The sequence below is a fragment of the Heliconius melpomene genome, chromosome 20 (genome assembly GCF_056956725.1).
Source record: "Heliconius melpomene rosina isolate 202511_hmr_F chromosome 20, ASM5695672v1, whole genome shotgun sequence".
Classification (NCBI taxonomy): domain Eukaryota; kingdom Metazoa; phylum Arthropoda; class Insecta; order Lepidoptera; family Nymphalidae; genus Heliconius; species Heliconius melpomene.
The window spans coordinates 12,823,969-12,850,186 of NC_140408.1; the positions used below are offsets into that span (position 1 = coordinate 12,823,969).

General features: G+C 32.1%; 1 protein-coding gene across 2 annotated transcripts; it reads right to left on the reverse strand.

Annotated features, from left to right (window-relative positions):
- egg (SET domain bifurcated histone lysine methyltransferase eggless) lies at positions 1-25,887 on the reverse strand. 2 transcript variants are annotated; one of them, XM_085205400.1, is made up of 35 exons: positions 24,030-25,887; positions 23,164-23,321; positions 22,713-22,769; positions 22,532-22,619; positions 21,736-21,849; positions 20,553-20,665; positions 20,072-20,119; positions 19,848-19,932; positions 19,136-19,332; positions 18,906-19,060; positions 18,331-18,446; positions 17,771-17,910; positions 17,415-17,438; positions 16,933-17,052; positions 16,321-16,365; positions 15,521-15,697; positions 15,132-15,249; positions 14,459-14,555; positions 14,063-14,262; positions 13,282-13,466; positions 12,507-12,596; positions 12,143-12,247; positions 11,650-11,795; positions 10,989-11,184; positions 9,350-9,517; positions 8,748-8,884; positions 8,453-8,516; positions 8,191-8,304; positions 7,528-7,644; positions 7,057-7,190; positions 2,112-2,263; positions 1,698-1,764; positions 1,167-1,251; positions 634-845; positions 1-115 (listed from the first exon to the last, which is right to left on the reverse strand). In XM_085205400.1, exons 1-34 carry the CDS (start codon positions 25,672-25,674, stop codon positions 639-641), a joined length of 5,664 nt encoding a protein of 1,887 aa, XP_085061526.1. In that variant the 5' UTR covers positions 25,675-25,887; the 3' UTR covers positions 1-115; positions 634-638. The 2 variants fall into 2 exon arrangements, with proteins under 2 accessions (XP_085061526.1, XP_085061527.1); XM_085205401.1 differs by having other exon boundaries at positions 21,736-21,846; positions 24,030-25,802.
- Between the last annotated feature and the right edge of the window lie 331 nt (positions 25,888-26,218).

Consider the following 26,218-nt stretch of genomic DNA (forward strand, 5'->3'; position numbering starts at 1 on the left):
TTAATGACTGATTATTTATTTAATTACCACTTAAAACATTACAAAGCATTGCAACATACATTATTTACAATACAAACAGCATTTTCTTCACTCATATTATTATTACATATGATATCTGAAAATAAAAAGAAACTATATGACACTGTATTTACTAAATGTTATCTCGTATTGACTAAGGTTAACAATAAATTTTAATGTTTCTCACTAATATCATTTAAAATCTTCTTATTATGAAAGAAACCTAAAAAATATATTGCTACTACCAAGTTTTCCAAATGAATTTAATTTATTACTAAAAACTAAACTCTCAAAGTTTAAAAAAAAAAGTCCAATGAAAAATATTTTGTATGGTGACTAATAGTATTAAAAAATAATTATAAGAATTCCTTAGAAATGTGCTTTAATACTTAAAAATATATAAAACATACATACACCATAGATAACACAATTCTTGCAAAATCACTTTTCTTAGTATATAAATTTTCTTAGTATATATAATTCATCAATAGTAAAATTTTAATTTTTTAATTATATAGATCTTACAATAATAACTTTAAAATAATCTTTAGGTACTCCTTGCCAAGCTTACTAAACGCCTAAAAACTAAAAAAAAAAAACAAAAAACCCACTAACCTAGCTCACAACAGTCGTCCCCTACAATTGGGCGCTCCGCAGTAACAGTAGAGTACCTTGTCGGGAACCGAACCCACGTCGTAGTTGTAGTTCCAGGTCAGCTCCGTGCCGGACTTTATGGATGAGAGCGCGAAGAATGCGACCCAGGGGAAACGAGGGTCGTGGGTGTCCACGAATACGTTTTGCACGAACACATTTGGGGAACATGAATGCTGTGAATGAATAAAAATAAATTAATATTTTCATTTCTTCATTTTTTGAGGCTAGTCGTGGCGCAGGGGCACAAGCGTGAGAGTGTAGACGCGACAGGTTGTGGGTTCGATTTCCATTTGAGGAAGTTAGATATCCAATATTTTCATTTCTTCACTCTGGCATAAAGGCGGCAGTGTGTCTCCCACTTTCAGAACTCAATGCTTCCAGAATTAGGCGAAATCGGGAACGGAGTGACTTAAAACTAGGTTCCTTCTCCCTACAATGATATATGCAGGATACAGCGTGAAGCTAAAAAAAAACAAATAAATAATACAACTTACATTTAAATATCTGCCTATATTTCCTTGAACCTTCGCGTCCATGATGTAACAAGCTTCGTCCTCGCCGAAAAGGGAGCGGACGGACCTAAAAAAACATATAAATATAAAAAATTGAGAGAGAAAACGCAGACGCGCTTGTAATTTATAAGGGTTTGGAGGTGTCTGCAGGTGTCAAGTGTCTGGCAATGCAAAACGTTATTTCTTATATTATTCCAAAGAAAAAAAAGTTATTCCTGTTATAATTTCGCGAAAGTTAGGTATTAATTAATGCACTTTATTTACCTATAACTGGCAAAGCAACTACCATCCAAATGTTATTTTCCCCGATAGTGCTAACTGGTATTGGGTGAATGAAAAGAGAAAGAAAAGAAAAGAAAGAAGAGAAATTTTGAGAGAAGATTTATAAAAAAACAGTGGTCTAGCTGTCATGGGCTTTACTTCTTTTACAGCCATATCTCATTCAAACGGACTAAGAAAATCGTTTGTTTACAACATAGTTCAATTAATTTACTATAACACATAAATAGTTACCTATATTTAGATATAAATTCATTTGCCCCCATACCAGCTGCAGCCGTGAAACAAGATGGCTCTCGAACTGTAAAAAAAAACAGAAAATTATTTATTAAATATCTTGAGCTTATTGATATTTACAACCTTCCTCGATAAATGAAATAAACAACACAAAAATATTTTTTCAATTCGAATCAGTAGTTCCTGAGATTAGTGCCTTCGACCAAACATTTTTTTCAGTTTTATAATATTAGAATAAATGTATTTATATAATGTAATCTATCATATACACGATATAAATAAACAATATAAAATCGCAGAAAAATTATCGTAATATATCGCCGCGTTAACAACAAGTTATGTATATCGAAAAAGTAAGTTGGTCAGAAAAAAGACACCTTTATTTTGCCACTACAATTATTACAACCATACCTTCTTCATCATCACTAATAGTGATACAATCTTCATCTTGATTTTCTTCTTTTAATTTTTCTTTCTTTTCTGGTTCTTTTTCTTTCTTTTCACTGTCTTTATCATCTAAATTTTCTTTTTCCTTCTTCGAATTTCTTCTACGTAAACGTTTACTGTAAAAAATTAGAAAAATAGAACTTAATCGTTCGTTTGATGCAAAAACTATGTATTTGCACTTTATGCAATACCATAAACGCTCTTATGCCTCGCTTACACCACCGCTGCATTATAGAAAAAAATATAAATAAAAATATAAATTATTATACAAATAGTAGCCTATGTGTTATTCTGATATAAAAGCCATATTACTGTAAATTTCATCTAAATCCGTTCAGTCGTTTTTGAGTGGAATTGGAACAAACATAGTTTCTCACAAAATTTTTACATTTATAACGGCAGGGACGGGACATTTATGAGTAGGAAAGGAGTTATAAACCGTTTTTAACCGACTTCTGTAAGAAAATGAGGTTATCAATTCGACTGCATTTTTCACATACGTTCACATGTTTAAATATGATCAACCAAACTGCACCAAAAACAAAAATGCACCAAACGAGTGAAATTTACTACAATAATCTATATATATAAAAGGACTTGTCCTCACTGACTGAGGTAAGACGCACGTAATAATAATAATAAAAATAATAAGCCCCCCAAAATCCTACCTTACGTCCTAGCTGAACATCTTGCTAACGTGGGGGGCGGTAACGTGTACAAGTAAAAACTTACACGGCTAACAAGGTTAAGGTGACCCATCAATATGGAGACACGAAATAAAAATAAACGTATAGGGCCGCTTCCCGGGGGTGAGCGCCGGGGCGCACCTGGAGCCGATGCTGGGTGCCTCAGCATGCGATCCATCGGCGGTAGGGAATTGAGCAGGCGGGTTCTCACCGATAAGAATGTTACAGCCGACCCAACATATATACCGACAGACTTGACAGACAGCAGTAGCAGCAGATCCCTTACTCCGGCTGAGGATGTTTCGCAGGAGGCATTAGTCAACCAACCTGCGACCACCAAAGCTGGCAAACCCAGAGTGCGTATGCAATGGACAGAGGAAATGAACCTATTTATCATGCGCACATATTTTTACATTACCCGTTTAGAGACTGACAACACCATGTACTGTAAAAAACTTCACGACAATTTTATTTTAAAATACCCAAATATAAATGTTTCTTCCCAAAGGATTGCGGATCAAAGACGTGTAATTGTTAGAAACAAACTTTTACCCGACGAAATTATAAAGACATTAAAGAAAGAAATAGCGGACCTTCTTAGTAAAGAAGAAAATAGCGACTCATCTCAACAATTGGTTAAAACACATACGTCACTATCACAAGAGTCACTTGAACCTTCATCTCTTGTTTGTCCCACACAAGTGTCATTACACACTCAATTTTCCGCCATACCATCCTCTCACGCCTCAACTCAAACAAATACATCATTAACAACACTTCAATTAGAACATGAACAAAATCCGGAACAAAGTCCTTATAAGATGCAACTAAATATCAATAAATTAACTAATGATTTGGAAACTGCTCTTATTCAATATACAGGAATAGATTCCACAGCCCGTCCTAAATTGCCTAAACTAAAAGAAAATAAGAGGCTATATGAGTACTTAGATATATTTAATAAACAAATTCTTAAACAATTTTACTTCATAGATTCTGATTTAAACCATATTCATACTTTAATTTACTGTAGTGCATTAGTAATAGCCGAACATTCTGGATATAATATTCGTCACTTGCAATCAAATTTACCAACTACAAACCGTAAACCTCAAAAACCTGCATGGCAAATTAGACTTGAATTAGATATAAAAAAATTAAGAGCCGAATTAGGAAGAGTGACACAGTATATAAATGGTAATAGATCTTCAAAATTAGTTAAAAAAGTCCAAGATATTTTTAAAAGATTGTCAGTTCATTCTATACACGAAAGCAAAAACAGTAGACCTGAAGAATTCCTTGATACGCTTAAGCAAAAATTAAGTTTAAAATCTCAGCGATTAGCAAGGTACAATAAAGCACTACGGAGAAAAATAGATAATGTTTTATTTCATAATAATGAGAAAGTATTTTATAGGAACTTAAACGAAAAACAAGATGCGGTTAATAGTGAAATACCTGAAAAAGAAGCACTCACAAACTACTGGACAGATTTATGGAAGAAGAAGGAAAGCCATAACGAGGAGGCCGAATGGTTGAGTGATGTGGAAAATAGATGGAAAGATGTAAGCGATATGGAATTTGTACAGTTTACCAGAGAAGATATTGAAAAAGTAGTCAGGCATGTTAAAAACTGGAAAGCAGCAGGAATAGACGGTATTCACAACTTTTGGTACAAAAAGTTCTACGTTCTTCATGATATATTAGCTAATATAGTTACGGATATTGTCAATAATAAGCAAGTGCTACCAAAATTTGTTACAAAAGGAATTACTTATATGCTTCCTAAAAATAGTGATACAATAAACCCTTCCCAATATCGACCTATCACGTGCTTACCAACTATTTATAAACTTATTACAGCTTGCATAACACAAAAAATTAATAAACATTTAATGAAAAATAGTATACTTGCAGAGGAACAAAAAGGATGTAGGCAAAACCATAAAGGATGTAAAGAACAGTTAATAATAGATTCAATAGTTTTAAAACATGCTAATACAAATAAAAAAAATCTTCACATATCATATATAGATTATAAAAAGGCATTTGATAGTGTCCCGCATTCTTGGTTACTTAAAATACTTAAAATATATAAGATAAATCCATCTATTGTAATTTTTTTACAAAATGCCATGGCGGAATGGAGAACTACGCTGCATTTATCAGTCGGAAATAACAAAATTATGACTGACGAAATTTATATTGAAAATGGTATCTTTCAGGGAGATTCTCTTAGCCCGTTATGGTTTTGCCTCGCCTTAAATCCCCTATCTCATCTTCTGAACGCTATGTCATCATGCGGATATAAATTAAATAATGATACTGCTATCACACATTTGATGTATATGGATGATATTAAAATTTTTGCAAAGACTAAGAAAGGTCTTCAAACTCTCCTCAAAATTACTACTCAATTTAGTCAGGATATAAATATGTCTTTTGGGGTAGATAAATGTAAAATAATTCATATTAATAGAGGCAAAATCGACAGTAAAGTTAATAACGAAGAAAATATTTCATTTAATTTAATGGAGTCAGGTGATACTTATAAATACTTAGGAGTACATCAATCTAATAGTATAAATCATATTAAAATAAAAAAACAGTTAAATATGGAATTCAGTAAACGATTAAATGCAATATGTAAAAGGCAACTTCATTCAAAAAATATTTTTAAGGCAATAAACACTTACGCTATCCCAGTTTTAACATACACTTTTGGAATAATAAAATGGACTCAAACTGACATCAAACGGCTTCAGATAAAAACAAGAACAACTTTAACTAAATATAATTATTTACATCCAAAATCAGCAATAGAGAGAACCAATATTAAAAGAATAAAAGGCGGTAGAGGACTAATAAATCTGGAAGTGTTATGGGAAGGACAGGTCAAGAACCTTAGAGATTTCTTTTACACAAAATCAGAAAGCACTTTACATTCTGTAATAATAGATTTAGATGATAATTTCACTCCACTTAATTTAAAAAATAGATCAATTTCATTCAAACCACTTCAAGACCATGTAGAACAACAATTTAATAATTGGCGTAAAAAAGAACTACATGGTCGACACCTTCATGACTTGGAACAGGTGCATATTGACTCGGAGGCTTCGAACAAATGGCTAAAATTAGGTTCTTTGTTCCCAGAAACCGAAGGTTTTATGATCGCCATCCAAGATCAAATCATAGCAACAAAAAATTATAGAAAATTCATTGTCAGGGATCGTAATATACAAAATGATAAATGTAGAAAATGTCATAGACAACCGGAAACTATTCAGCATATAACTAGCGCTTGTTCTTCCTTAGCACAGACAGATTATACTCATAGACACAATCAAGTTGTACAAATTGTGCATCAAAAGTTGGCAATAATAAATAAGTTAATACAAGATAAGCCCCACCCATACTATCAATACGTACCAAAACCTGTGTTGGAGAGCCCCAATTGCAAGATGTACTATGATAGAGCAATTCTAACTGACAAAACAATACACTACAATAGACCTGATATAACATTTATAGACAAAATAAATAAACAAACATACTTGATAGATATCACAATTCCGAATACCCATAATCTGCAAAAATCTATAACAGAAAAAATTAATAAATACACAGAATTAAAAGAAGAAGTTACAAGAATATGGAAAATGAACAAAGTATATATTGTACCATTGGTGCTTTCCAGCACAGGAGTTATACCAAAAAGTCTTTTACATTATTTAGAGCAGATAAAATTACCTATAAACATATACATAACTATGCAAAAAGCCGCAATCCTTAATACTTGTCGCATTGTCAGGAAGTTTTTACAGGAAGACATTACTTCCCAACCAATTCCAGGAAATGGACCACACTTGGCTTGAAGCTCGTGGGGTTCATATTAACCGAAATTATATTTCGAGAAAAAATATATATAAAATAATAATATAATAGTATACAATAAAATTTTAAGTGTGTTTTATTAATAAGAAAGAATGGGGAATTTTAACAATTTATTTTTCCTACCATTATAATATTTTCCATCTGTATTAATTTTTGTGTAGAATACATTAAACACACATTAAAAATTTATGTAATAATTACTTTAATGATTTGCTTTGAAGATTATTTGTCTTATTTCAAATTCAAAGAAAACAACATACACGTCAAACTCATAACACCCCTCGTGTTATGAGTTTGCCGTGTCTCCCAAGTCTACCAACACTTACTTAAACTCAGATACCGAGTTAGTTATATTTCCTGGTTGGAAGTCATCATCTGGTTCCTCATATTTACTTGCATTCGATTCATCTTCCGAAGAGGCTTCCTGTTCCGACTCTTCCGATGCTTCTTTAGGTGATTCCTTAGTAATAAAGTAGATAAATAAATATTACTTTTAATATTTTTTAATGTTATTATTATTTGAGAAAGAAAAACTTTTCTCTCTCGACTAAGCTGTAGCTGTGTGTAGAGCAGATAAGTAGAAAAATATCATTCTAAAAAAAAATATATATAATCATCGTGTGCTTCGAACACACAAACAACGCGATACCAGTCAGGCACTACCCCACGGTAACATGAAGACCTGATTGTATCAAAAAATTATATAAAATAAATTATTTAAATATAGTAATTTGTTTGTAATGGTGTTACAAACAAATTTCTATACACATTTGTTGATTCATCATTGAAACACTCACTTTATCAAGTTTCTTTATTTTCTCTGGTATATCTTCCTCGTATCCTTCCTTCATTTGCTCCACTACTTCTATGTAATCTAATTCCGCTAGATATTCGTCACCTTCGTTAAGACCGTCCTGGAATAAAAAAAATAAGAAAAAACAATTACAGTAATACTTAAATTTTCATTAAAAATAATATTACAAATGTAATTGGTTTTGAGTATGGATGCTTGTTCGTTGATTCGAGTGGAAATCGAACTCACAACCGTCGCGATTGACGCCACACTCTATGTCGAAAATCACCACGGTGACCTCTAAAAATGTTATGCTAAAAACAAAAAGAAATTGTAAAATATTATTTCAGATAGAAAGTGAGTGACGGAACTCATTATTCAACACCGCGTTTTGCCTTGATACCAAAGCGACAAAAACTAGACTAAAATAGAAAATTAAATAGCTAACTAAAATCCACTCTATATTATCACATAAATTTTCTAGCCTAAAGGTTGTCTGGTAGAAATCACTAATTAATAATTAAGATAAGATAGGCTTTTGCTCATCAATTATTATTTTTTCTCTTTTGTTTTTCCTAATGATAATATTGAATTGTGCACATTAAAATGTAAGTAATTAAATAAAAATACTTAATAAATAAATAATAATATATATATAATATCATACCAAATTTGCCGTAGCATCTGTAAGTAAATTTCCTGCGTAAACACAAAGGAAAGCACCTTTGGGTATATCGTTTAACGCTCGAATACCCCATCCACGGTTTGCTGTTTTAAATACCTGGAAAATACCATGTAAGTAACTTATATATTCTATAAATATAATATATAGTAGTATAAGTAGGTATATTTAAAAGATTCCTCGTAAAACAAATACGTACAAATAACAATAAAAAGAGTATTAAATATTAATAAAAAAGAAAACTTACTTGTAATTTGAGTTGCAAAGGATGTTGCGCGACGCGGTTGAGACATGTATGTTTACATTTACACCTGTAAAATATAATAACAACCAGTTTTTACTTTCCCACGGTAGATTAATGGTAATGACATATAGACCCATTCTAAGCGGGTTACATCAGAACGGTCCACATTTTGTAATATACCCTATACATAGCCTTTCTCGATAAATATACTATGGAACACAAAACTTTCAGTAGTTCTTGAGATTACCGATTACCCAAAAATAATCTTCAGTTTTATAATATAAGCGCAGAACCTCACCTAGAGTTACATTCATAAATCCCCGACGGCAATGGTTCCGGCAGCCTCTTGTACGAATAACCAACATTGTTTCCCTCTAAGCCTATTGTTTTTGCCCCTTCTAGTGTCATCTTCCAGCAGGCGCATTTTGTTTTATCCTAAAACATATAAAAAATAATATTTACAGCTTCACGCTGTATCCCGCATTTAGCATGGTAGGCAGAAAGAACCTAGTGTTAAACACTTAACATACAAGATTTTTTTTTATTTATCCTATTTACAAACAAGAACTGGGAGGTCCATATAGAGCAAAACTAACTAACTAAACTACTCTGTATTGTGTAAATGGATGACGAATTGAAAAAAAGGGTTAAATATAGATTAAAAGATAAAAATACAGTGTGTATATCTTTTACTATTATGCTTTGAGGGAGAGACCAGACACAACGTACATATGTTTACATGTGTAAGAGAGATATACTAATTTCACAGTCACGCTCTGTGTGTAGTATTTGTAAGAGAGAGATTTTTAATTTGAAAAAGATTTTTTGATTTGAAAGATTTGAGATTTATGTGTAGTATGTGTGTCAATATGTGTAAGAGAGAGAGATAGATGTACTAACCTCACAGTCATCTTCACAATCGCATCCACACAAGAACTCGGGATCCAAGTTGAGGGGAACCCCCGCAGTGGGCGTCCTCTCTGTATTATATGAGCAGAATTCAGGTAATGAATTATCATAGTAGTTCACACAGGGCACTGGTACGTTTTCTTTGCCGTGTGATAAATCCTAGAAAAGGATTTAATTATAAATAAATATTTTATACATTTTATTAATTTTACATACATATATTTTATTCTGTATAGAGAATTTTAAATTTCGTTCAGGGTACACGAACGAATACTGTTATTTATCGAATTAATAAAATATATTTTAAAAAACTTATTAGAAATGTCACATAAGATTGAGTTTTTAATTAGTTCTAATAGATTGTTGATAGGAAATAAGATAACTATTTTAACGTTTTTTTTTGTATGTATTTATACTTTTTATAATACTTGTTTAAAAAATTAAGCATAATTTTGACTTCAATAATAATTGTAAAATGTTTAAAATTCAGCAGTTTAGTTGAACAATTTATTTAATAAAATATACCTCGTATATCTGTCAGACATGAGGAAAAAAAGAAATTATTTAATTCATTTCTTTACTTTATAATAAAAACATCCATTTTCAGTGTATATTCAAAAATGTGTAAAAGTTTTATACAAACTCATTGATCTATGAATAAAACATTAATATTAATAATTTTTGGCATTATTTTAGGTAACAAACAAGTTACTACACGTCGTTAGTTCTCCACGTCGCCCATAGATTTTGTCTATTATGTGGCGAAACGTAACATTGCTAATGTTCTACCAATGTTCTACCAATGTTCTATATACTTTTTAATCATACTAACCCTAAACCAATGTCTAAATGACCAAGCAAAGGGTAGACCCTGCAGGATAAGCATGGTAAAACTGCACTGGTTTGTAATGAAACATTTATACAATTATTTTATTGTATTTTTTTCCAAAAAGCTATACATAATTTGACTGTACATGTGACAGTTACGGGATCAATTAATTTTTAAGGAAAAAATTATAATATGATTTTTTTTAAGACAAATAGCATTATTAGATTCCAACACTCAAACTCAAACTCAACTTCAAATTATTTGTACATAAATTGCTCTTATACTTGAATCAAAATCAAATAACCAAAAATAAAGTCGAATAAATAAAAAAATCGATTAACGATTGGGTTCCGACACTTAACACAAAATGTTTCTTCACTCTCTATCTATTCTAAGAATTATTAACTTTTACTCTGCCTTTGTTGAGTAAAAAAATATATACTCACATTTTCCCAACAAAGCAGTTAAAATAAATTCGTCCAATCAATGCGTGCGGGAGTGAAGTCACTTAAATTCGCCGCCATGTCCAATTCCATATTTTCTCCAGTATTTGTATTTGAACATACACGAGATCGTTGTGGGTTCAATTTAATAACGTTATTAAATTCGTTGCCGTCTTAAGTATAATCGTACTACACACGCAATACCTCCAGTATCTTTGATACCGGTTCCGAAGGTCAACCGAGGTCTCCCCCTAACTCTCTTAACGCTCACTTTTTCATCATAAATCTTTTTTGCTATCATATCACATGGCCAAACCATTATTACCGTTTTCCAACCAAAATTTAAATAGATATTCACCTTTTTTCCTACAAAACAGTTATTCAATACAAATTCGGCTAAACAATGCGTGACTGGGGAAAAATCAAATAAGTCCACCGCCATGTCCGATTGTATATCTCTCAAATACTTATGGAGTTCCTTCATGTTCCTCAACCGTCTGCCGCAGGGTGCTTTGTACATCACTTCTTTGTTGCACTTCCATCTTACTATTTGTCTGTTGAAAATATTAAAAAAAAATCTAAATATGTACTTAAAAAGGTTATTTTAATTTAATTCTTTTCTATCCATTTCATGAGCAATAGAAATTTGTAATTTGTCTTGTAAATTAATCTTTTTTTTAGCTTCACGCTGTATCCTGCAAATAGCGGGGCAGACGGAACATAGGAACCCAATATTAAGACATACCACACCCACAACACTTTTGCCCCTGTGCCACGACGGCCTTATCATCATTAGAATCATTTTACATTTTTTTTGTTTTATATGTTACCGATGATACTAAAACTACAATAATTTAATCTAAAGTATTAATATTAACATCGTGGGACCAAATGACAATTTTTTGAAGAGGAATATGAATTACTTTAATAACAGTTTTATATTGCTTTAAGTTATATGCATTGACAAAAAAAATCATAAGCCAGATTACCAAAATATGAACCCACTACTACCTCCTTACCTCTCCCATCCACTTAATAACGGTTTCGCCAAAGGATTGTAAGTCCTTAGATCTTTCAGCGCTAACACATCTTTCCTCTTACACCTCGGGGTACAAGTGTGTGGCACCATTTTGAGAGGTTTCACAGCACTTTTTGGTGTATAATACTAGAAAATAACAAAAATAATAATAATTAACCAAATTTCAAATGTGAAGAACGGAGTGATTGCCTCATTTTTTTGAAGCTTCATTCATTAGAAGAAGAAGAAGAAGGTAGACAGAGGAATCTAGTTTTAAGACACTTCGTTCTCCACGCAACTTTCGAGAGTTAAATGGCAGCATTTAACGCCGTCTTTATCTACCAGAGGAAATGAAAATTAAATACGAACATTATTTCAAATGGTGATCGATTCTATAACCATTGCCTTTATAGCCAGACTGCGCTACAACGGCTTTACTTTTCTTACTATATAGGATTTTTTTTAAATAAAAAAAAACTGTATATGATACTTACCACAACTCTACTACAGACATTGTCTAAATTAGCAACATTTTGTTGCGGCGGCGGTACTGTAGTACTCGTAGATTTTTTTGCAACAGCTCTTTGACGACGAAGCTCCTGAGTTAATAATAAAATGATTATTAAGCTGAAGAGTTTATTTGGTTGAACGCGCTAGTCCCAGGAACTATTGGTTTGAATTGATTTTTTGTTTTGTTTTGGATAGATAGTTTGGAAGATATTTATCGAAGAAGGCTAAATTACAAAAAAATGAGAAATGAAATGAAATGTATATCTTATATATAACTTAAAATTTTTGATATTGTTTTTAGACTAGTATATAAAAAAGAAACCAATATTATCACTATCTATTTCTCACCTCATTTTGTTGTTGAGTCGTTTTTGGTTGTTGTGTGTCTGTTTTACTTTGTTCTTCTGATCTCGTATATTCTACATAAGGCATATTTCTCTGAAAAAAGAAACGTAAACATAAATAAAAAGTCGTTTTAAAGAAATCGACTTGAAATGTCCGTCAATAACTTATGTTCTTATATTGTTCGTGTCCTCCCCAAAGTACTGAACTGATTTTGATGAAACTTAGATCGTTCTCGAATAACGTTAGTTTCTGAGTAATTTGTGAACCAACACACAAGCATTCTATCCAAAAGGCATCCTAAACCTATAACATTTTACACGTGTGTTAAGCGTTTGTAAGCCTAAATAGATTGTAATACTCAAATATTATCCAATTCTAACAATATTACGTACAAACATACACTTATATATGTAATATGTACGAACTCACAGCCTTTTTTTTGTCGGTTACCAATAAATAAAAAATAAACATAAATGACAACACAGTTAATGCCAATTTGACTGTACGTGATGATTTTGTGAATTGAATGGGAAATCTCACTTGAGCTACAATAATTTTAAATTAGATTAGCTCCACGCTGTATCCCGCATATAGCAGGGTAGGCAGAGGGACCCCAACCATTCCCAACTTTCGAGACATTTCGTTAAGTGGCAGAACTCAACACCACACTTAGTTTTATTCCAAAAGAGAGAAAATGAAAAAAAAATTTCATCTCATGAATATCAAACACAAAACCCTACAAACAAAAACAAAAAAAAAAACAAAAGCCACAACTCACCCTTGACTGCAACTGAGTCCTAGGCATGGCCCTAGACCGGTGACGTTCCGCGGCTTTGAACTCCAGATACAACGGTGCGAGGCGCGTTGAGCCACGGTATATCCACTCCCTCTTGTTGATACCGATGAACAGTACTTCCACTAGCGAGGCGTCCACACGCGATACCTTTGATGGCCACCATTTACCTGATTATTAATAGATTTCTTATTATTAAAATATAGAAATGACTATTGAGGCCAATTGTGGCGCAGCGACACTAGCGTGCGACTGTAAACGGGATTGTGAGTTCGATTCCTACATGAGAAAATTAAATATTTAATATTTTCATTTCCTTGCTCCCATAACGAGGCAAAGCGCGGCGTTGAGTTTCGCCTCTCAACACGCAATGCCTTCTGTAAAGCAAAAAGAAACTATTCCGCTGTGTATGACACATGACACAATCTATGTAGGGGAGGTAACTAAGACAGATACGATAGGAAGAAAAGGCCTTTCCCGATGGTTAGATTATCTGACACAAAGAGATTTTTATCGAACCAGTAGTTCTTGAGATAAGCACATTCAATCAAACAAACTCTTCAGCTTTATAATATTAAAAGACATAATATGTAATAACCAGAGTTTCGCACTGAAACAGCGTCTGGCTATAAACTCAATGGCTGTGAGTTCGATTTTCCCACTATAGTGGGCAGACGTTAAGCTCCGACACACAACTGTTAAATTATATAAGGAAGAACGCTTTTTAAAACGTATAACTAAAAAAAAAAGAATTCGAACTCCATACCCTGCCACTCAGTCTTCAAGTTCTGTCCCGCGTGCAATCTAACCATCGGCCTCTCGGGGTACGCCAGCAAGTATTTCCTCACAAACTCCCGCGAATAGGTTTGAACTTCGTCCCACACGAGGTTGGCGCACTCGCACACTAGACGTATGTGCGCGTGCGGCGCGTACTGGGCGTAGCCGTCGTCGAAGAAAACTAGGTATCTAGTATGGAAATATTGAAATTATTTTTAACAATTTAATTTTTTGTTACTGCGTTTAAAAAAGATTTTTTTTTTAGATAAATAAAAAATTGAACTGTTTCCAAGAGGTTAAAATCCCGATAATTTAACATTTTTACATGTTTTCTTAAAAAAGTAAGGCAAAATAAGTACATTAAATATGAGGTATATTTTATTACCTGTAAGAATTAACCGGATTCGGTATTTCAGCGACGATGCCCGAATAATATGATTCTGTTTTGTTATTATCTTTAAACATCGCTATGATCCGACGACCTGTTGACATAATATAAATGAAAAAAAAAAAAAATCTAAATAATAAATTTGACACACGGTTGTGAGTTCGATTCCAACTCAAAAGGCGGGAAATACTCCTGAGAGGGAATCGAATCTACAACTGTGACATGGGAATAATTTAATTTCATCTCTCCGATAACAAGACAAAGCGCACCTTTGAGTTTCGCCTTCCAACAAGAAAATTGGGAGGTGGATGAAAAAGAAAATAAAAATAAAACAATTGTAGCACAGTTTGATGATGACCAAAATCATAATTATTAGTATGTCAATGTCATAATTAGTATGTCAAATTCATGTGATGTCATTACCAAATGTGATGACTAAAGTAAGTCATAATTAATGAATGACTATGACTTAATCAGATAGTTGTTTATTGAAATTCTTTTTTGTTACACAATATACCCAAATAAACTAAAAAAAGAAAAATATAGTGACCCAACACAAAAGCCCCTTTTTTTACTATCCGGGGTGGAAGTTAAAACTGTGGTTTCATTTATAGTGGTGCTGACAAGAACTAAATAAATCTTCTTACCCATTTAGGTAAAAGTTACTTACCTATTGTCAATCTAACGTCCGGAGGTTCGCTGTAGGCTAAGTACCTTGCTGGCACCGTCTTAAACAACTGTTTGGCTAATTTATGTTCGAATTTAACTCTGCAAACTGTGAAAGCGTTCTGAAAATAATTATGTAAATATAAAATAAAATATGTAGAGGCTGTAGCGTGACGGTAGCGTGTGAGTTCGATTTTCACTGGAGGGAGTGAATTGTTTTCATTTTCTCTCTCTGGTAACAAGAGACGATGCGGTGTTGAGTTTCGCCACTCAAAAGATAATGTCGCGGTGCAGCAATGTATGTATGTATCTGTTTGTTTGTAAATTAAACTTTAAACGTGACTTTGCAACTTCGGCTTAATTTCAAATTATTTATTTGTAAATATTACTTACGGGCCCTCCCTTAGGCGTAATCTCCACAATCTTGGCCTTCATCCACGCGCACAGTGGTTTCTTCATGGCGTACACTGTCATCCCGATCTTGAGGGGCGGGGGTAAAATATCCCCGGGTGGAGGGAGGTCTTTTGGGGCGGACTCCGCTGATAACTTCACTACTGATACTTCTTGGAACTAGAAATTAAAAATATGTATGACCCTACTAACATTATTAACGTGAATGTGTGTGGATGGTTTTGTTTTCTACATTCACACAAAAACTACTGAACGAATTAAGATGAAACTTTAACAGTAATATAGCTTATATATCAGAACACATAGGCTATAATGAATGTAAAAACTTTGTGTAATTTAGCTGTAATAATAATGTATAACAATAAGTTTAAGAAGGCGAACCCACGTGTACAACAAAAAAAATAAACAAGGAACTGTCTCACAAGTGTACATTTTTTCGTGATAATAACAGAGGAGTTTTCAAAGAACTCTGTTTTTCGCTTTACCCCCAAACGCAAGAATACCTACAGATCGATTTTTAAAAATTACATTGAGGTGCCTAAAATATACATTTTTTTAATTCAATCTTTTAAAGGTTTAGATGCCAAAATCATAAAATGTATCATAAAATAACTTTAAAAATAAGACATTGTTGAATAGTTATTTTTTGCAGGAGAAAATGCTTTCATTTGGGCTGTTTTTTGTACTACAACATAAATAAATAATACAAATAACATATTGGACTTCAAACAATTTAGGTTTTTTAAGTGTTTTATTTTTTAACTATAAATGAGTATACTAACATCATCTTCCATTTTCTCAGTTGTTGTTTGAGGTGTGCTCGATTCCTAAAGAAACAGACAAATAAATTAAATGTATTCATACAATATTAAAAAGACCTTATTATAAAAATCTTAATGTTTTTTTACTTTTTTAAAGAATACCATACTTAAGTAAGAAAAGTACTGATTTAATAAAGGTATAAATATTTTAACGGCATTTGAACCCCTTGCCTCTTGGAAACCGTCTAAGGTTCGTAAAAAATTTGTTGCTTTGTTGTAACATGTTTTCTTAAAAAGTATTCTACTTTTAATATTTTACTTACTAGATATAGAATGACACTTTAAACACATTAAAGTTATATAGAGGCCGTCGTGGCTCAGCGTCATAAAGGTGCTGCTTTAAACGCGACAGTTGTGGATTCGATTTCATTCGAGGAAATGAAATATGTAATGCTTTCATTTTCCTCGCTCTGGTAACTAGGTAAAGCGCGGCGTTGAGTTCTATCAATCAACACGCCTTAAAAAATTGGAGGAAAATGAGGAACGCAAGTTCCTAGGTTCCGTCTGCCGACCCGGATTTCAGCGTGCGTGTGTGGAATACGGTGTGAAGGTGAAAAATAATATATAGCTAACTTTTTCCTTCAAAGGCGCATATCCCAATGGTATGGCGGGTCGTTTGGCCGGCACTTCTTTACTCGGCGATAGACTGCGCTTAGATTTCGATACTGTCAAGTCTTTTGTAGTCATTACATTCTGTTAATAATACAGCATTGTTATTTTGAGCCCAATTCAAAAAAATAAAACTAAAAAAATAAAAAGAAAATAAACAAGCCCAATAGTTTATTAGGATTAACAGTCGACACTTAACGTTGCGCTCGACTGTACTTTAGTGTTGTGAAACAAGTGCTTCTCATCTATACTTATGCAATAAAAAGCTGTTTTCGGACTATACGGTCTACGAGTCGTGGCCGCCCCGAAGTTGGCAGTAGATAATTAACAGAAATTCCCTCCGAAAATGGAACCCACAGTAGTACCGGTAATAATTAAAATCAGACACTACAGAAAGGTGTATTTATAATCTATAAAAATATATAAAATGTATATGACATACGTACTTGATTTGCTGCTGTACATGAATACTGAAAAAATATATTAAATAAAACCATTAAAACATATAAAATTACAAAAGTTTTCTAAATATCTAGTTAAAAATATTTTCTAACTATTAAAAATATGTCCATAGTGGCACAGGGATACAACAGCGCATCTCTAAGCACGACAGTTGTGGGTTCGATTCCCACTTGGTGGAATAAATTATTTAATATATGAGGAAATGAAATCCCCAGTCACTTTCAAGAGAAGAAGAAGTGTCTAGACCCTTCACTTTCCACTCAAATACTAGAGACATCGGGTATTAGGTGGCGGAATTCAACGCCGTATTTACCTATCTGATTGTAATATTAATACATACAGAGCAAGTAGGCGTATCGAAAATTGTCAAGGTTGGTAATTCTACGATACTGGGTTCGAATGCCGCGTACAAGTCGTTCCTTAGTTTATCTGTGACAGCTTGACACTCATTCAATAGGTCATTTAGTTCTTTACTTTCTTCTGTAAACAAAATTATGATATATTCAGTTATTTCATACATTAATTAAAAATATTAGTTAATTCTATAAAAATCTAGATATAAAAAAATATTTTCTTTTCGGTCTTCACGCTGTGTCTCGCGTATAGCAGGCTGAGAGAACTCGGCACCGAATATTATCTTATTAAGTAAGATAATTTTAAATTATTTTAAAATTTTAGTTAATTACAAATGCATAAAATTTATATTAAAATTTTTTAAAAAATCAGCACAATATACTTAACAATCTATTTTTTATATTTTTTACATATTTTTTAATAGGCAAATGGAATATCAACAATATTCATTAATTTGTTTAAAAAATAATAATAGTCACACAAAGAAAGATAAAACTTGATTATAAGGAAATCGTGAAAAAAACCGATTATATTAAAAATACTCACTTTCTATTCTACTCATCTCTTCTTGTAAAGTGTCTTTTGATTCCTTCAAACGATCATCCATTTTGTACTTGATCCACGTTTCATTGAACATGTCCGCTAATTTATCTTCGACCATTCTAGTGATTATTAAAAATTATTTTACAAAAATATATCGAATCCGTAGTGACACGTGACTATAAGCACGTTTTGGGTTCGACGCATAATTGATTCAAAAAAGTGTATTATTTAACATTTTAATTTCCTCGCCCTTGTAATGAAGGTGCTTTGCCTCATAGCGTTGAGTTCCGCCACTCAACACGAAATGTCTCGAAAATTCAGCGGTGCGTGGGGACCGGAGTGTTTTAATACAAGATTCCTAGGTTCCCTCTGTGTACCTAAAAAACCTAACTAAAAATACAACTTACTTAAACAAATTGTAAGAGCGCGTTTAAGAATTAGAAGAATTAGACCTAGTATGGTCCGAACGAAGCAAGAGGCGCTGATTCAAATCCTGCTAGGCCAAATTCTTATGTTTTCTATAATACAAAAGTATTATTCTTTCGCAAGTGTGGAGTAACACTTAAAAAATAACTCACTTGGCACCATCCTCTCCTATAATAAGTGCATTTTCATCATTCATTTCAATTTCACCGTCTGAATCGGAATCGGATATCTCTACTAATTCTTCTCTACACTTTTTTGGACTCAATTTTAGTAGTGGAGTAAAGTCCTTTAAACCGTTTATTAGTTCCTATATAAGAAAATATTATGTCATATACGGAATATAGCGGAAAGCTAATGTAATTTAATTTTAGTATAATCATACCTTATTTCGCAGATCCACGACATCTAAACAAACTTGACAAATGTACAGACGTTTTTTTTTATCGCCATCATAAAAATTAACAATTTGACTGTTCGCTATGTAAAAATCGTAACTAGTTTTGGGACACGATTTATTTATACATTTTGGTACATCACTAGTTCTTGTTATTTGTTCTTTTTGGTTGGCTTCTTCTGGAACTGTTAAAGAAATAGGAAATTACTATATTATTATAAGATATGTATTTTATATTCGAAGCAAGTGCGACTGTATGCAAATTTAGAATTTTGAAACTAATTAAATTAGAGGGCGTCGTGGCGCAGTCCTCGCTCTGGTGGTGTCGAGGCAAAGCGCGGTGTTGAGTTCTGCCACTCAACACCTCCAGAATTCGGCACAAAGTGGAGAACGGAGTGTCTTAACACTAGGTTTCCTCTACTTACCCTGCTGTGTGCGGGATAGAGCGTGAAGCTGATTTTATTTTTAAAACTAACTAAATCTGCAAATATAACAACTGTACACATATAATAATTAAAATTGGTGCAATGTTGTCACATATACCACTATAAGAAGATATCTTTAGATAGGCCCTACCACTAAATTTGATTGAGATACTAAATTAACTAAACAAATCAAACTATTGAAATTCTTAATAAGTCATTTACTGCAACTACAACTTCTTTTTCAATTTAATTAAATTAACAATATTTTAACATACCTTCATTTTGTTTTTCAACTTTTTGTTCAGATATTTCATCTTCATCAGAATCTAAATTGTATACTTCTAAGCCTAATTGAGATTTCTGAAATAAAAAAGATAGACATATAAACCATGTGTAAAAAACGGTGCATCAGAAGTCGATCTCACACACTGAGAGTTTGATACATAAAAATATGTTCTTTTCAATTCAAATCAGTGATTTAGAATATTAGTATAGATACCTTAATTTCAGTTGTGTTATTATCTTCTTCATTTTTCTCCAATGTCTTCTGTTAAAGAAAAAAAACTAATAAAACTCCTTAAAATAATGTATAAATTCAACATAATGTATAGTTTTCTTAGCTTCGAAAATATTTAAAAAATTGAAGCCGTCGTGGCTCAGGGGCACAAGCGTGCCACTGTAAACGCGACGATTCTAGGTTCGATTCTCACCGGGAGGAATAAAATATTTAATATTTTCATTTCTTCGCTCTGGAAACAAAGCAAATGCCTCGAAAATTCGGCGGAGAACGGAAGTGTCTTAATAAGAACAGAGTGTCTTAACACTAGGTTTCTGGGTTCCCTCTGCCTACCCTGCTAGATAAAATAAATATTTAAAAAAAAAACAGCACGCAAGTAGATTACTAAATAAGCAAAAAGGTGACTTGTTTTTAAATAATTCTTTGCCCACTACTAAGGATAATATAAATAACTTAAACTCACAGTCTTTTTCGATGAAGTGATTTTGTCTTCAGGTTCATTTCCTTCATTTATTTCGGCGTCCATTTTGTCTGTGGGCGGTAAATCTTCAACTGGCAGGGTTTCCGATGATTTTTCTGGAATAAAAGATCATAAATAAAGAACGAAAAACATTTAAGTTATATAAATTAATTATCGTACAGATATGCTTATTGTATTGCTTATAGTATTGTAGATTATATACAAGAGGAGCAGGTTCATATTTTAAATATATATTTATTTTTTTATATTCTTTAGTAATAATAATTTCAACACAAGAATGATAATAAGTTACACAAACGCTTGTTATCAGCATATATAAAACATGTAACTCGAGAAAAAAAGAATCTGTTTTATATTTTTCTCGGCGGTAAAAATCTTGCCAGTAGACGCTTACGAACCTTCATACTTTGGCTCGTTTAACTCTCACGGTTTCGCTATAAATTCAATTGTTTTTTATAGTAAATAAATATAATGGTTAAGAAGTATTGTATAGTCCCTAGGAGCCAGTCGTAGCGCAGGGGCACAAACGTGTGACTGTAATCTCGACATGTTGTAGGTAAGTTCGATCTCGGAACGGAGTGTTTTATCACTAGGCTAAGCAGAAGGCCTACCCTGTACATGCTGATAAAGAATGATAGACGGAATACAGCGTAAAGTTTAATAAAACATATTTCGCCAACATAACTTTCTCCTCCTGCTCTATAATAAATTTACCTTTTATTATTTTGCGATTGAAGATACGCAATACTTTAAAAACATATATTTTACATCAATGCAATCAAACCTAAAAAAACATCATTCAGTTTATTTTTGTACAGAACTATTGTACCTATTAAAAAGTCAATATTAAAAAAATAAAATTAAGAAAATGTTTGCTAAATAATAATAATGTTGCTTGTTAAACACAAAATAAAAAAATTATGTTAAACATTATCAACTCAGAAAATGTTTCTTTTTTCTGCCATTTAAAATTCGAAAAAAAATATTTGCCTTTTAATAAAACTTAATTGAAATACTATCATAAATGAGTAGTTACACATTTTATTACTTAGTCAGTACTACCTACCTACTTTTGGTGGCCTGACCGAATGTCCTTTTACAAAACTTTCTTCCATCATTATTTTAATTTAATAAGAATAATGTAAATGAAATATAGATAACATACCTCTTTCCTCATCAGAAGAAGTCTCTTCTAAATCAACAATTGTATCATCAATTTCATTATTTTGTTTAACGCAATCCTTATCAGATGCTTTTTCTTGTTCTTGCAAGGAATCTTCTAAAACAAAGTAAATATATAATTATATTATTTTTGCAAGTAAAAAATATTATTTAATAAGCAGCGTCACGGTGTACCCCGCATATAGCAGGGTAGACAGTACAGAGTAGTCTAGTGTTATATCACTTCCCTACACAACACAACGCTTTTTGGAAACCCTGCATATCGAGTGGTGGTGGGCATTGAACCCGTTACTATGATTAGTTACATCTCATTATTATTGTAAATAGCTATAACTGAAAAGATGGTTTGGTTTAATTGATTCCAAAAGATTATTTTTGTGTGAGATTCAATTTATCAAGGAAGGCTTTATTACATAACAAACATCATTTTGATATAAAAAAAAATCACTACATCTGTGGTCAGAGTTACCATAAAATGTTATATCATGTGTCGTCACAACAAGTAACTAATTCCGTTTGACTGTGCAATAATATAAAATAATAAATAAAAGTTACATTCTCTTGCAGAGCAGGGTAGGTAGTGGGAACCTAGTGTTAAGCCACTCCATTTCCCATGCACTGCCCAATTTCTAGACAACTACTTAACAGAACTAAGAAATAAAAATTGTTTATCTGTCTGAGTGGGAATCAAATCCACAACCATTTAGAGTGACACATGGTGGTGCTGCAAAACTACAGCCATGGTATATAATAAAAATAATTTATAAGCATCAACATACCATCATCTTGGAATAGTAATTGTTTTAAAATGGTATTATTTTTTATTTCTTTTGTATCATTCTCAGTTACATCATCTTGTATAATATTCTGTAACAACAAAAATTATATATTACTCCTTTTGACATTGCAGGATACACTACACACTATATCCTGCAATCCCAAAATATGCTAATTACTTACTGCATCACAAGAATCTTCAGGAGTTACATCTTCATTTTTTTTCTCATTTTCATCCGACTACAAATTTAAGAAAAAACAATATTAATTTTGTTTAAGCAATTTATTTACAAAATAATTATTTTTTATATTCTCATCGAATGCAGAATCAGATCTCATCAAAGAGAACTTAGTGTTAAGACACTTCAATTTCTGCCTATTTCTTTTCACCTAAAACACTATGTGCATGTGGGTTCCATTTCCATTCAGAGAATGAAGTATTATCGTTTCCTTACCGCTTAGGTAACAAGACTAAGCGCGGCGTTGAATTTCACCGCTCAATGTCTTGAAAATTAGGCGGAAAGTGGAAAACGGAGTGTGTTGACACTAAGTTTCCTCTGCCTACCTTCCTATATGCGGAATACAACGTGACAGGTTCACGAGTTCTAATTATAATTTAATTTATTAAATTTACCTCCTCATTTTTCCCAGCTATTTGATTGAATGCATTACTTGTAACATCATTGATAGTAAACGTAAACTCTTTATGTTTTGTATCCATCTTTGTGTCTGTTTCCGATTGCTGGGCGTTAGAATCTTCAGAATTCTCAGCTGTCATTTGCAGGCTACTTTCTGGAATTGAATATTTATAATTAAAATTGAAATTTAAAGAAACAATTTATCTGAAAAATGCTATGTTTAAGTGATGGGGTAGAAGCACAAGCTTCCGATTGTAAGAGTGACAAGTGTGGGTTTGATTCTCACTCAAGGAAATGGGATATTTTATATTATAATTTCATATATGGGATATTTGATAGAAATTACTAATTGTTATGGTCTACTTATTAAAATATTTAATATCAATATATAGGAAAAAAGAAGAGAGATAGACCACAGGAAAGGTGGGATGATGATATTAGACAAGTGGCAGAAAAACAACATGGAGTAGAGTGGCCATAGATAGGCCAGAATGAAGAAGACTGGAAGAGGCTTTTGGCAAACAGACACACAAAAATGGAACATAAGGAAAATTTTATATCAATATATTAGACAAATGTCATGGTGCAGAAGCACAGTGTCTGACTGTAAACGCGACATTTGTAGGTTCAGTTCCCACTTAAGCTTAATTTCCTCCTCTGGTAACAAGACAATGCATGGACATGCATGGCTTTGAATAAATGAGACATACAGAATATCTCGGAAGGACAACATTGCATATTGAGTGTGAAGTGTCTTAAATTCAATTCTTAAAAAAATATTCATTCTGCCTTGCCTATGACATATGGCATACAGTTTGAAATTATCAAAAATACTTAAAACATGAAAAAAAACTAGACATACCATCTTCATAATGGTCAAAGTCATCATCTTCATCTCCATCATCATCATAATCCGGTTCCTCATCCTCCTCCATTATCCTAGACGTTTCTGCTAACAGACCAAGACTATCCGATTCATTTACATCATTATCAAACATTAAATTATCATTGTCCATATTAAAATCTTTTGATGTTTCAGATTCATTAATTTTTTGTTTCATTAATTCATTAACATTCTTGTTGTCATTAATTGATTCATTTGTTTTAGTTTCTACAGCATAAGATGTAGAAGGTTTTTGATCAACAATTACATTAAGCCTTTTAGATTCATTTATAATATCAAATTTTGAATTTTCATTGCTTATATTATAATCTTCAGACTTTTCTGATTCATGTTTTATTTGTTGTTGATCAATAATTTCATTAACATTTTGAGATTCTTTCGTTCCAGTTTTTTGATTTATCTGCAAATCATTTTTAATTGATGATTCATCTTGATTTTTATTTTCTTTTACATTATTATCTTTAGGAGTTAAGTCAATGTCATTGGAATTTTCTTCTAAAATTTTAATATCCGTAATATTATTATCATTATCATTATCGATGTTATGGTTGTTATCATTAATTATTGATTTATGATCATTTGTACATTCAACAGTTTCAGTTTCAACGTCCATTGCCATATTTTCTGCCTCATCAGTTTCATTTTCATTCATTTTATCACTATTTTCATCTGATTTATTTGCAGGTGAAGATAAAATGCAATCTTCACTTTCATTTGCATCCATATTTTCCAAATTTGTAATATTTTCAGCTTGTGAGCTTAAACCTAGCCTTTTCTCTATAGGGTCATCTTGAAGTAACATGTTTTCTTGTTGGTCACTTATATTTTCATTTTCCATTGTATTTAATTCTTTTGTAATGATATCTGTGGCTAACCTGACTTCTGTTTCAGCATCGGGTTCTATTTTCTCTGACGTTTTATTTATATCATTATTACTTTTAGATGTACCACCATCAAACAATGGGGGTTCATTCATTTCTTCATCACTACCAAGCAATATTTCTTCATCTATATTTTTAGAATTATGCTCATTTTCTAACACTTCATCTGGTGACATTTCCAAACTATTAATTAGATTTCCTTCTTCATCACTAAAATCAATAAATTCTTGCATCGGTATATCAAGCATCATATCAGGTTTGTTAAGGCCATGAGTTGGTTTTGAATCATTTTTATCTTTTACATTCCTATTTGATTCCTCAACTTCTAATGTCTTCAACATTTTTTCTTCTTGTTCAATTGTTTTTATAACATCTTGGAACTTTGAGTCTGTTTTAGATATAGGTTCAAAATCTGTTTTTTCCACTAAGTCTTCTAAGAGAGCTGCTTCTTCTTCAATATCATCGTCCCATCTTAATTTCAAATCATCATCTTGATTATCACTGTCTACTAGTTCTAGTGAAGAATCATTCTTTTCATTTAATAAGATATCCTCCATGTTGTTATCATTTCTTGCTTTTTCACCAGTAATATTTGATAATTCTTCGTTCAAAACAGATTCCTCTAAGTCTAATTCTTTTTCTATAAGACTCTGTATGGGTGCCATTTTTTCAGCTTCCTCACACTGTTTGGAGATTTGTCCTTTTTGGTCGTCTGAAGACATCTTGAAGACTAATTTTAATACAAATTATTATATTGTAAGTAATGAAACACTATTATAACCATATGTGAAAATATACAAGTTTATATATGAAAACATATATTTTGAAACGATTATGATAAATATTGATATTTGAGATTTACATAAAACCACATTTTAACACATTATTAAAATAAAACTAGTATAAAGTCCATGCTACTTAATTATACCGACAAATAATAATATTTTCATTTGACAGATCCCCAAAAATCAATGAAAGAATGATTTTATTACTGTCAAGTGTCAACTTGAAAATCGCGATCGATCAATAAATCGACTTAATATCGATGTTGAAAGTATATTAAAAATAAACGATTGTTATATTTGGATTATTTTAGCGAAACTTTGAATATATTGATCACTAATATAATATGTAATTAAATGTAGGATCGGATTCAAAACAAGATTATCCTACAGAGAGTCGAAGTTATTAACATAGCCAAAAGGATTACCAAACAGAATGTAATGGGCGGTTCTGTGACAAATAGAACTATTATTTGTTACAGAA